Source organism: Propithecus coquereli, unplaced genomic scaffold (assembly GCF_000956105.1).
Source record: "Propithecus coquereli isolate 6110/MARCELLA unplaced genomic scaffold, Pcoq_1.0 Scaffold39, whole genome shotgun sequence".
Classification (NCBI taxonomy): domain Eukaryota; kingdom Metazoa; phylum Chordata; class Mammalia; order Primates; family Indriidae; genus Propithecus; species Propithecus coquereli.
In genome coordinates this window covers 7909365-7922074 of record NW_012149618.1, presented here as the reverse complement: position 1 = coordinate 7922074, position 12710 = coordinate 7909365, and the positions used below count along the sequence as shown (strand labels likewise).

Below are 12710 nucleotides of genomic sequence, written 5' to 3'. Positions count from 1 at the left end.
AGGCGGCCATGACAGCAGCGCGGAGCACCCTGGGAAAAGCACACGCTCTCTGGTGCGGCTTCCGCCCAGAAGACGCACCCGAGCGGGAGTACTGAGCATGCCCGGGGTGTCTGTCTCGTCCTCGGGGCGGGGAAGTGGGCGGAGTTGAGGGCGCGGTCGATCTCAGCCCCGCCCCCAAGGAAGCACTTTTCCTGAGCTGTGGAAGTGTCGGGAGGATGTGGAAATGGGTGTGCCGCCCACCGAGGACTGGGGCGTGAATGCAAGACAAAACAGAGGTCTTAGCCAACAGCAGTTTGATTGGAAGGGCTGGAGCCGTGATTCTTGAACATTTTTGGGTCAGAACTCTGTTGACTACCTGATGAAAGCTGTAGTCCTTCGCGCAAAGTGCACGTGGGCCCTCCCGCATTTGGCCACCATTTCAGGGAATTAGAGACCCCCAGAAGTGGAGGTGAACCCCGTTAGAACCGCGTCAGCATAGAATAGGTCTTTATTCTTAAAGTGAATGTACCTGTAAGGAAAGTATCTGGTTTTGACGCTGCCAATACATGAATCATGATCGAGTGGGAAATCTGGCCCGGCCACTGGCACAGGAAGGTTTCTGGAACAGTCTATGAACGCTGCAGAACAGTGAGCCCAGGGGTGGAAACGAGGAAACTGCAAGCGGACATACCGCCACCCTTGCTGAGCACATAGCTGGTGCCTTATTTCCACGTCCTTTAATCTTGGTAGCAGCATTCCTAGGAGAAAACCAAGGCTCTGAGAGCTAGGACTAGCGGGCCTTTGTCCCAGGGCTTGACACCTGCAGTGGGATATGCCTTCCAAGATCCAGGAGAAAGAAACCTGCAGGGTAACACTGGCCACACAGGATTCTTGGAGGTGCAACAGCTCTCTGACAAAAGCCTCACCCAGTACTCAGCTCCAAGGAAGTTTTTTTTTTTTTTTGGTGTTTTTTTTGTTTTGTTTTGTTTTTTTAAGACAGTCTCACTCTGTGGCCCTGGGTTAGAATGCAGTGGCGTAATCATAGCTCACTGCAACCTCAAACTCTTGGGTTCAAGCGATCCTCCTGCCTCAGCCTCCCCAGTAGCTGGGACTACAGGCATGCGCCACCACACCTGGCTAATTTTTCTATTTTTTTATAGAGAAGGGGTCTTGCTCTGTTGCTCAGCCTGGTCTGAAACTCCTGGCCACAAGTGATCCTTCTGCGTTGGCCTCCGAAAGTGCTAGGATTACAGGTGCAAGTCACATGCCTGGCCAAGAAATACACTTTTAGTGGTGGTTTGCACCACCCAAGAAAGTCATGAAGTAGTTTCCTCTAAATGTGCTTAAGCTAAAGGTTAGTGCCAGCAGGTTTGGAATGAACTAGACTGGCTGATTTTAAGGCTCAGTATTTCGTGATTTTTTTTTCCCCATGGAAATTTAAGATTCATTATTGGAAAGGTTCCAACCTATGCTGTTTGATTATAAATGAGAAAAAGATAATGCTGATTTCTCCGAAGTTATTTATTTCTGAACATCAATGACTGTACAAGGACATTAGTAAGAGTTGTGGGGATTGCTAGCAAAGGGAGTAAAGGTGCACAGGCGCTGCTGCTGTGCACCTCCTGGCCTCCCTGTTGTCCATGCCCCAATATTAGAGGGTCTCCAGGCTTCCCCGTTAACCATTTCCCCAACCTCCAACAGTTCCTTGGTGCAGAATAGAGAAGAATTTTGAGTGTACAGTTTCAGCTGCCTCAGTAGAGGTTAAAAACAAATAAACAAACAAAAACACACACACAGCTCTGGGAATGAGTATAATCCTCATGCTTGGACAGCTCCTCAGACACCAGTACTTAGAGAGAGGCTTTGAATTCATATAAAGGAAAAAGAGACCAATGATACAGATTTCCGTGAGTAGATAGTCAAGGAATTAGTGATTAATCCTAGCTGCACACAAGAGAGGATGGGGGTGAGGTGGGGTCACCTGCTAGAGTCAAGGGAGGGTCGACTGGAGGGAGGGGTTGGGGCACAGATCAGTAACCTGCTTCCATATTTCACAGGCAGCTTAATGCTGCTTTTCCCCTAGCAGTTGTCAAATTGTTATGAAAAGACCAAGCGATCACAATTAAATTACCAAATAGCAAGCATAGGGTACAATATAGATGCCAGGAAATGACAGCAACTATTAGCTGTGTGTTAGGGGATTCTACTTAGAGGCAAAGGTTATAGTTTTCTCATTGTGACATTAGAAGCCACATGATCAAGGGGTCAGCTTTTCTTAGAGCTGCATGAAGGATTCTGAAGGAGCTGTCCTTCCTTGGCTCACAATCCTAGGTGATCCCTTTGGTTCAGTTTGGAATGGGCTCAGAGAGAATTTGCTGATAACTGGAAGATTCTCAAAATACAAACTAAATGACCCATTTCAATGGTCCCTTTTCTCTTGTTAGAGCTTTCTGAGGGTAGGGTCAGTCTTACATGACATTTTATACTCTGCCCCTAGCACACTGCAGGGCAGGCAGAAAGTGCTAAAATGTATGATGAAATTAGAATCAGAACACATTAGGACACTAAGCCCGTAACAGAAGTGGTGGGGGCAAGGATGAGGAAGATTCATGCCTGCATGCCTACCCTGTGCCGTAGCCCTCGGAACGGAGAGAAGAGGCCAAGGAGGTGGGGAGGACCAGTATTCTGGGGATCCCAGTAGGTAGAGGGGCACAACCTGAGGCTGTGTCTCCCAGCAGCCCAGGGCAGCCTGCAGCTGACATGGCTGGACTGGGCATTCCTTCCCTGCAGAAATGAGAAGTGAATAAAACCGAAAATACAACTAACATGGTGGCCTGCTGGAATCTCTTCCTGCACAGGGAAACACAGCTGGTGCAACCTGAGAACAGGCACATCATGAAGGAAGCAAAGGAAAGCAGGCTTTTGATAGAGCCCATGGGAGCATGAGCACATCCAGGAGCTAAGAGAGGGAGGCAGCCAGAGGGTGCCTCTTCTGTCCAGGAAATGAATCGGTTCAGATGGCCCAGGTCAGCCCTGTTAGCTTGAAGCATCAGGACACTAGAAGCTGAGAGAAAGGACAGCTGCTAGAAACTGGGCAGATTTTGAAGAGGAAAGAGTAGGCAGCTTGGAGCTTCCTTTCAATGTGGCTTGCACCTTCCATCCACACATGGCATCTGCCTTCTCAACACCATGCTGGGCTCTGGGGTGGGAACCAGGAAACGGTTCAAGCCTGTTCCAGTTCAGCTCATCAGGCTTACACCAGTACCAAAATCAAAGCCAGTTAGAAAATATGCATGATGCTTTTGTCTTTGTGTAGGGAAGCTCTTGAAAAGAATAAAAAAGCTATTAAAATCACAAAGGAAAACATTAATAGATGATTTCATAACTCAGAACTTCTATGAGAAAAACTAAAAATTAAAGGCCATCTAGGCACATACATAAAAGTATGACAAAAATTAATATTCTACAAGTAGCTCATCCATATCAAAAGACTCTAAGACAATATAAAAAATAGGGAAAAAGTATAAACTAATAATTGACAGAAGTAGAAATTCATGTGGGTCATAAACAATGTTGCAGAGATGTAGATTAAAACGATAATAAAAACATCAGATTAAAAAAGAATCCTCAGTGCTGGCCAGGGCAAGGCAACAGCATATGATATTGTAAGTGTGAGTCAATACAACTTATGTGGAAAGCAAGTCATTTTATAATCAAAACCTTTGACCTAGGAATTCTACTTCTAGGATTTATCGTAAGGAAATAATCAAAGATACAGACCATGTTCATCACAGCATTATTAATAATCAGAAACATAGAAACAATCTAAATGTCCAACAGTAAGGGACTGGTTAAGTACATCCATATTACGTAGCCATCAATTTTCTTTCATGATAAAAATGTGCATAACAGTTTTAAAAGCTGATAAAATCTTACATATACCAATTATATATAGCAAATAGAAGGAAAGATATCAGAAAATTATATTTTTTCAGTATTTTCCCAATTTTCCATGGTGAGCTACAAAGTTTAACCATCTCAATTTTAAAAATTCAGTATTATTTAAACCAGATGAGCCCGAGACCCTGCCATGCTCTGACCATCTTCCCGGAGATGGAAGCAGCAGTCCAGTAGCTTGGGATGGCTCCTCCTTCCAGTCTTCTCTCACCCTGGCTGCCTGCTCCCAGCTCTGAGTCTATCCAGCTCCCCCAAGGTCTGCAATGGGTCTGTTCCCATGTCGAGGCTGATCCAGTGGGCATAAGTTTTCCATCTTGGAATCTTTTGGTCTAACCAGTCTCATTACCCACCAAGATTTGCACGTTGTGTTTCAGAAAATTGATAGTATTCCAGCATCACCTGTATCTATGTAAGTACTTACCACAGTATTAACTTTTAATTTTGGAAAAGTATATAGTATGGTGAAACAATGCAACTGTAGACATTTATCTGTAATACTAAATAGTTTTAAGGAATAAACAACAAGTTACTAATACCCTTCTAGGGCCCAAACCGCACTTAGTTGTTGGCACACTGCTACTCAATCCACAGCTCACAGACTGCTGCCAGTCTGCAATGAGCTAAGTACAGAAAGGGAGTAAGGTGACATTGCTGCCAATTTTTACTGTATTGTACAAAGTATCAGTCTCTAATGGAAGAGGGTGGCTAACCAAAAACTTCGGCCCTTCACCACAAATAGTGTGTGAGACACGCTAACTAGAATATCTCACCTCGGACCATCTCATCCCACATAAACCAACTTACAGGACATCAAAGACTAAAAATGTTTACAGTACTTTCTACATTTGTCTGACTTTGGAGATTTTGGTCTTAATGCTGGGAGAGTATTTAAGCAGTTTTTAAACTTTTCTTTAAGATAACAACTTTATAGTGAATAGTTTCGTGAATAGACCAATTCGCTTTACCAGTTCCCACATTTCCTTGAGTCCTCTGTGCGTGCTCTTGGACCCAGACCGTCCTATGTCAGTTGGGCTTTGTTCCATCCTTCCGCAAGGCCTCCACATTTGCCCTTCTCCTGTGGCTCCTCAGCCTGTAACATGCTGAAGTTATTCTCATACCAAAATACGTATTTCCCCAGTTCTGTCAACTGTCTCTCTCCACCCTTCGATTGCCCTAGTTTATGACCTACCACCTGCGTTGTGGAGTGGGCTTTTAACTCATCTTCTTGCCTCCCAACAGCTTGCAGAACGATCTCCCTGAAACACAGTCCGCCCAGGTTGCTTCCCTAATTAGAGCTATCTGAGAGCTCTCCATCACCTACAGGATGATGGAGGGCAAGGAAAGGCCCGGGATAACCCAACCCTCCTATCCTTCCAACACCACAGCTGCCATCCCATTCCACTTTGCCTATTAAGATCCAGTAACTTGAGCTCCCCTACTGCTCTCTTGTGTCTGGAATAACTTTTTTCTGCCTGGCTAACTTCTTTATCCTTATCCTTCAAGACTCACGATATCTCCATTTAGGAAGCCTTTCCAGACTGTATCACTTCAGTGCCCATCAGCATTTTGCCTGAGATAAGTACCCATCCTCTGAGCTCCCAATAGTACCCCGTAAATAACTCTACCACAGAACTTACCAGAGTGCACTGACATTATGTTTTCCTATCTGTCATTCACTTCTCAAGTGCAGGAACCGGTACCTAGTACAAAGTAGTGCTCAAATGTTGAAATAAGATCTGGATCTCAGATGGAACTGGTTTAATGTAATTGGTTTCAAATTTAGATGTTTAGACCTTGGTTTTTAAAAAACATGAACTGGACCTTGTATTACCGGTATTGTTACTTTCACCTTATAAAGCTTTCTGAGGTCTAATCTAATGGTGGTGGGGGGGTGGAGGGAGGGAGGGAGAGTGGAAAATGATACAGTGATATTTTAATGATTTTTTAAAAACCTAAAACTGGAGGCAAATGATACACTTGATAGCAGCTTTTATGATCTAGTCCTGATGGGAACCTGACAGTCCATAAACCAACAAATAAAATCTACAGCAAAAAATGGCCTGGAAGATTGGTGACTGTCCTTTTACTTCTTACTGCTGATACTTTCATGCTTAGAGTTGAGCTAGCATGCCTGTGGGTGCCATATAATTGAGGAGCTTTTTCCTTCTCATAAATTGACTCTATCACTATTTTGTCATTCTCGTTGCAGCTCACTACTCACCCAGACCTAACACTGTGTGTTTTAGAACCTTTGATTTCCTATTCACATACTGTTTGTTCTTCCTTTATCCACGCTTGAAGGAGCTCTGTACCTTGTACATGAGAGAGTTGCCCCTGAATCCCCTTTCTCTTCAGAGAACAACTCGCTGTTTAGAGTACAGTTTCTCCCTGGTCAGCTCCAGATTTCAGGGTTCCCACACACCACTTTATTTTATATAAATACTGTCAAGGATCACCTTAGCCTTTCCTTTTTGGTAATTAGTCTCGGAAAAATATCCTTTGTTCTCCCATGCTTAGGTCTTGAAAGTGTCCAGTTCACGCCATGGCAAAGTGTTTTAGAAACAAGACATACTAATTCACCTAAGTCTTTATTTATTTGGCTCTAGGAAGAATTTGCATGAAAATGAGACTGCATGGCAAGTACAGAATGTACTGTAACAGCACCAGAGAGGCACATCCTCTCTCCTCTACAGAGCCTCAGTGTTTAATACATACATGTGACTTCAGTAATAAAACCAGATAATCCAGAAAAAAGGAGCCCTTTAGGAAAAAAAAAAATCAGTTTAGAGTGACTTTTCAAATTGACCATTCCTTTTCATATACTTAAATTCAAATAACAGATACATTCAGAGGCCCAAATGTTGGCATAGAATAAAATCATGTTCATTTATTTTTTTCTGCATCTTAGAATTAGAAGGCATAAAATCAAATATGTTGAATGTAATAAATTCATCCATACAAGTGCAAGTCTCCAGCTATAATGCATTTTATGGTAGATTTATTATTTTAAAAATGTACCAGTAAATCAAAAAAGAGGGAGTATGTCCATTTAACTTTTATTGAAGTGTATGTAGGAGGTCTTCAGAAATCAAATATGAGCATGAAGATATGGCCAAACATAAAATCTATCAAATTCAGTGAAAAGTTGCTGACTTTAAATAGTAGTTGTAAGAATGACCAATATATATTCTTTGTTAACAACCCCTCACTCTACAGTAAAAAAAAAAAATAAAATAAAAATAAACATTCAGTAAACATTCTTTCCTAAGGTAGTTTCCCTTATATATCAGTGATTTATCCATTTCTTTGTATACACAAATTTGTTGAACATACCAATCAGTGGTTCTCACAATTGAAAAATAAAAGCACAAAAAAGTTTACACTCTTGTACAGGTAAATAAAAGATCACCTTGAATTAAACTGGATCTCCTTAAGGGCATAGTATAGTTTCAGTTTCATTACCTATTACATAATTAGTTTCTTACATACAAATATTGACATATTTGGCTTGTGCTTCGAAGCCTTTGTGTCTATGAAGTCCACGTCAACGCAGCTCATAATTGGAAGTCACTGGGGAGTTCTTTGCTGCTGCTGGGTTTGATCTGATCGTGCATTAGAGTCTCCTCAGCACCTGCTGTGGCCCTGCACACCTCTGAGGCATCCTCAGTGTCAGGGTCCAAGCCTTCGGGGCAAGGAAGTTTCAGCAGCTCTTCACGGAGCTGAGCAGTGTGACGCTATGCAAGAGAAAATAACTGATATAATGAACTGTAAACCATGGGATTCCAGCACAACATCATTTAAGGGAGGTACTGGGCTTTAACGACACCTAAAGCATTAAGCCTAAAAATATTTACTGAGCACCTCCTTGTGCAAGCCACTGTTAGACAGTTAATATAGGAGGCAGTAAGCAAAACTGGCAAGAACCTCTAACTTCAAAGCAATTGATGTTGCTGAAAAGCCCTGAGTAACGTACCCACAGACCCTACCCATGTCCCCAATCTGTCCCAGAAACAGTATTACAGATCACTTAAAGACATCATTAATTTGATACATATCCTCTTTCAAATGAAAGACCATAACCTTTGTCTTGTCATACATACTGCCTCTGACTAAATTTTTTTCAGAAAAAGAAAAGTCCCTAAGTCAAAATAAATCCACAGCTATTTTAGTGAATGAAAACAAGTATTTATCAGGCCTTATGTACAATGTTTGCAAAGTGTTTCACACTAATTTTCTCACTTAATGTTCAGAATAAACCTTAAAAATAATTTTACCATTAGAATTAAAAAAATTTTTTAAACAAATAAAAAAGATCTAGAGAGATTAAAGAATTTTTACTCCATACTACAACCAACAGAAGGATGTAGGAATGTTAATAGAGAGTGGCTGGTTGTCTATAAATGTAAAGTTTTGGTTTATAATTTCTGGTGGGAGAGAAATGACCTTAAATATCATTTCAGGGACTTTAGTTGTATTGATAATTGACTTTGAAAATTAACTAACCAACATTTGCAGAACAACTTTTACTTACGAGGCACTGTGTAAAATACTGACAATATAAAGGCAATGAGGAGAGTAAGGAAGATAAATCTCTGAGCTCATGAAGCCTAAATTCTGGCTGGAGGAATAAGACATATAAACAGGATAAAACAGCTACACACTTACAGCCACCTGTAAGGTTTCAGAGTATAATTACATGCTGGTAACTCAAAATTCCTCTAGCCCTGATTTTCCTTCCAGCGTGGACAACAGGTGAAAACACTACCCAGTGAAGAAAAAAGCAAAATCTGGCAATTTTGAGGGCCCAGTGAGGTGGTGGATACTACTGTGGAATCAAGCTGAACAACTGCATGCTTTTCTAGAGTAGCACTCAGCAGCAAAGGTATAGTTGAAATGATATAAATTTGGATTCATCCAGAGGTTGAGATTTTCAGGTCAGGTTGACATAGAAAAAATTTAGTAGAAGAATCTGGGATATAAAGCAAGACACTGAAATAACATAGCTGGAAAAAAGCTGCTGAGGTCTTGTCTAAGGGAAAGACATATCTAACACATATTTGGGGAGGATCAATCTGCTTTTGCACTACAGAAAGAACTGCAAGGGGGAGAAACTGGTATGAGGAAGCTGGTCAAACAGGATAAGCTGTGGGAACTGAACAGAAATAATGGGGGGGGTGGGAGCAGCCCCCTTATGAAGGCAGCACTGACAGGACCCAGAGCTGACCAGGTGTACTGGATTATGGAAGAGTTTAATGAGATCTGAAGATTTTAAGACAGAAAAAATGGTTTAAGATTAACTAAATATGGGAAGCTAGAAAACCTGATTTGAGGACAATAGTTCTAATTTTAGACCTTTAAAGAGGTGATGACAAAGGATCTAAGTAAAAAATGTCAGTGATTCAACTCAGGAGACAGCTAAGAGCAGACAATAGTTTGAAGAGTGACTTTTAAAGAGTAAATGGCCAAAGTCAGAGGTATAGATACCATGAGAGAAAAAGAGAAAGAGAATAAAATAGCTCTGAGGGCCACAAAGTCAGCCATAGGATAAACAGTCATTCAGGAAAAAAACATGCCAAAAGAACAAAAGAGTATAAGAAACAGAAAGATATTCTACAGATGAAAAGTATAGAAGAATAGACAAACACTGATTAGACCATGTTATGAATGGTTTTTTTCTTGAGACAGGGTCTCACTCTGTTGCCTGGGAACAGTGGAATAATCACAGCTCACAGCAACCTCAAACTCCTAGGCTCAAGCAATCCTCCCGTCTCAGCCTCCCCAGCAGCTGGAACTACAGGCACACGACACCACATCTGGCTAATTTTTAAATTATTTTGTACCAATGGGGGTCTTGCTATGTTGCTCAGGCTGGTCTCGAACTCCTGGGCTCAAGCAATCCTCCTACCTTGGCCTCCCAAAATGCTAGGATTACAAGCATGAGCCACTGTGCCCCACCTGTTATGAGTCTTTTAATAGTTAGGCAAGGGGAGTTATTAATACAAAAGCTTATACTGAAATGATCTAATAGTCTTAACAGTCAAGGTGGGGCCGCATGAAGTGAAATTTAAGCTGAAAACTGAATAGAGGTGAGTAAATAGAGCAGGTGAGAGGTAGGGGGAAAAGGAAACCATGTGTAAAGGCCTGGAGGGGAGACAGCAGATGTATGAATAGAGAAGTGGGCCAGGGTCACTAGCTTTGAGAACTGAAGAGAGCGTAAAAGGCAGAATAGAAGTTACACTGCACAAGGTTAATTAGTGAAAGAGTAGTTTGAAAACGGAGGCAAGAAGCATTAATTGCTCTGGTCTAACAGTAAAAGAGATACTTTTATAATAATTGGGACAGACTAGAACTAGCTTAGCGGAATGCAAGTGTTTCTCTCTCTCTTTTTTAAAGTTTTACAATGGAAACTTTCATACATATCCGAAGTGGGCAGAACAATAAAAATAAACTCCCATGTATCTATCACCCAGGTTCAACCATTATCAACTCATGCCCAGTCTTACTTCATTTACAGTCCCATCACTCTCCCCTTCTCATTTTATTTTGAAACAAATCCCAGACATCACATGGTTTTTCATTCATAAATATTTTTTATGTAACTGAAGAAGATAGGAACCTTTTTAAAAATCACATCTAAAATCTAATGAATCCTTATTATCATCACTTAGTTGTATTAAGTGAAGACAGTTTTAAAGTTAGAAAGAAAAGGGCCAGGGGAGATGGGAGAACTTTACAGGGAGAGGAGGGTAATTGGCAGAGGATGAAAGGCAACGGGGTAAGACATATTCAGAGGCAGAAAAAAAGGTGGTTATTACAAGGAATAATTCTCACATATGGACCCAAAACCCCTCCAAAACCAACACGTTTTACACTTTCATTCTGAAAGAGTCCAAGATAAAAACCATTGCTCGACTCCCCTAAAGGAGGTCTGTATCACAGCCACTGCTACCAATCAGCTGTTGGAGGCTCTGCAACTCACATCTCCCTCATTACACCAAGTATAATAATAAAATCCTAGAAGGTAAGAGGCCGAGAGAAGGCCTAAAGCAGCGGTGCTCAACCTTTTGGCACCAGGGACTGGTTTCATGGAACACAATTTTTCCGTGAGGTGGGTGTGGGGGTAGGGGGGGTGAAAAAGAGGCGGAGCTCAGGCAGTGATGCAGCCTGGCCTGGTGGCTGGGGACTGCAGGCCTAAAGGAATAAAAGAAGTCATCCATGGAGCACACTTTCCTTTGCTGTCATCATCTTCAAAGAACTCTAGAAGTTGGTTCGGTCCCTGTACCCACTTTCAATTTTAGGAACTGTCGATCCAGTGTCAAAAGAATGTATCATATCTATAGACTTTTGGGTAACAATTTAGTCCTTGGAACTTAAAAATAAATTTTACATTTCTTTGATTCCCTCTCTCCCTTTACCTTCTGGTGAACTGGTTCTGTCAGTGAATACCCAACTCTTCTTTTAAAGCTATCAACAGGACTAACGTTAGCAAGGCTTACTCACCTTGAGAGCTGCTGCATGGTGAGACATAGTCCTGCCGACCCGTTTATCACTGCTGTACTGCTGGATGTCTGCAATCCACTCCTCACATTGGGCCATGATCTCAACTCTTTTCAAGTAGAAATGTTTATGTATAACCTTGAGAAAAAAACAAACAGTGGAATAAGCAGTGTTTATGGTCAGAATTTAAAAGATACATCATGTAGCATTACAAAGAAATGAAATTAAAATGACACTGCAATATTCCTCTGTCCATAAAACTCAATTTAGTGAACTCTACATCATTAGCAGGGAAGAATCAGGCTCATGACATCAGATATGTATTGAAATACCCAGTTCCATAGCAGAAAAGAATATCCAATCTCTCTCAGACATTCAAACAATTAATCCTAACCAGGGAGCACAAGACGTATATAATGCAATATATTCAGAAGGTGAATATAAATAAACATGTAACCAAGAGAAAAGGATTCAAAAAGTATTCGCAACAGAAACATTTTTGTCTTTAAAAAAGAACTCAAAGAATACCTAGATAAGTATATTCTAAATGTCAAACGCATTCACACAGATATCAGAATGGAGCCCTAAAAAAGGACCCATTCTTACTCTCTTATCTTCTCATTAATTTATGGATAGGATTTTATTTTATAAAGTTAAATTTCCTTGTAATAACTGTGGCTTATATTTGGGACTTTTGAAAATTCTATCTTTGAAAAACAGAGTACATTTCTTACTGTGTAATAGTAAGAGTCTATTTCTGACAAATTTAAATTAGAAATAGACATCAATTTGAAAATATTATTCTGTATTCTGGCTGAGCTACTACATTGTTCAATGAGCTTATCTGACCTAAAGAAAAGAAGGTAATACCTACACAAAGAAAAAATCATTAGGAAGACCTGGGAATGAATGTAAAACACCATTAAGATCCTATTACATTTAACAGTTAGTGTGTTTGATGCCAGTGAGGAGTAAGTATGATACAGCTTCACGTGAAGAAGCCAGATAACCACAGAACCAGATGGCAGGTAAGCACACAAGGAAAAGATACTTTAAAAAAACAATAAACAAACAAACAAAAAACCTAGGGAGTTCAAGAAGGAGTGAGTCACTTTTGATTAGGAAAATCAGGAAAGCATTCACGGACAAGAAGTGCCCTCTTTAATGCAAGCTAGGTTTTATTTATTTATTTTTTTTTGAGACAGAGTCTCACTCTGTTGCCCTCGCTAGAGTGAGTGCCGTGGAGTCATCCTAGCTCACAGCAACCTCAAACTCCT

The 12710-nt window shown here is 41.0% G+C and overlaps 1 protein-coding gene across 1 annotated transcript in view; it reads right to left on the bottom strand.

Moving 5' to 3' along the window:
* Positions 1-6976: 6976 nt before the first annotated feature.
* BIRC6 (baculoviral IAP repeat containing 6) overlaps positions 6977-12710 on the bottom strand; it is a 262303-nt gene continuing 256569 nt past the window's right edge. Inside the window, exons 69-70 of the mRNA XM_012652423.1 lie at positions 11437-11571; positions 6977-7670 (exon numbers count right to left, since the gene is read on the bottom strand). Of these exons, the coding sequence (XP_012507877.1) occupies positions 7491-7670; positions 11437-11571 (315 nt within the window). The 3' untranslated portion in view covers positions 6977-7490. The remainder of the gene's footprint in view (positions 7671-11436; positions 11572-12710) is intronic.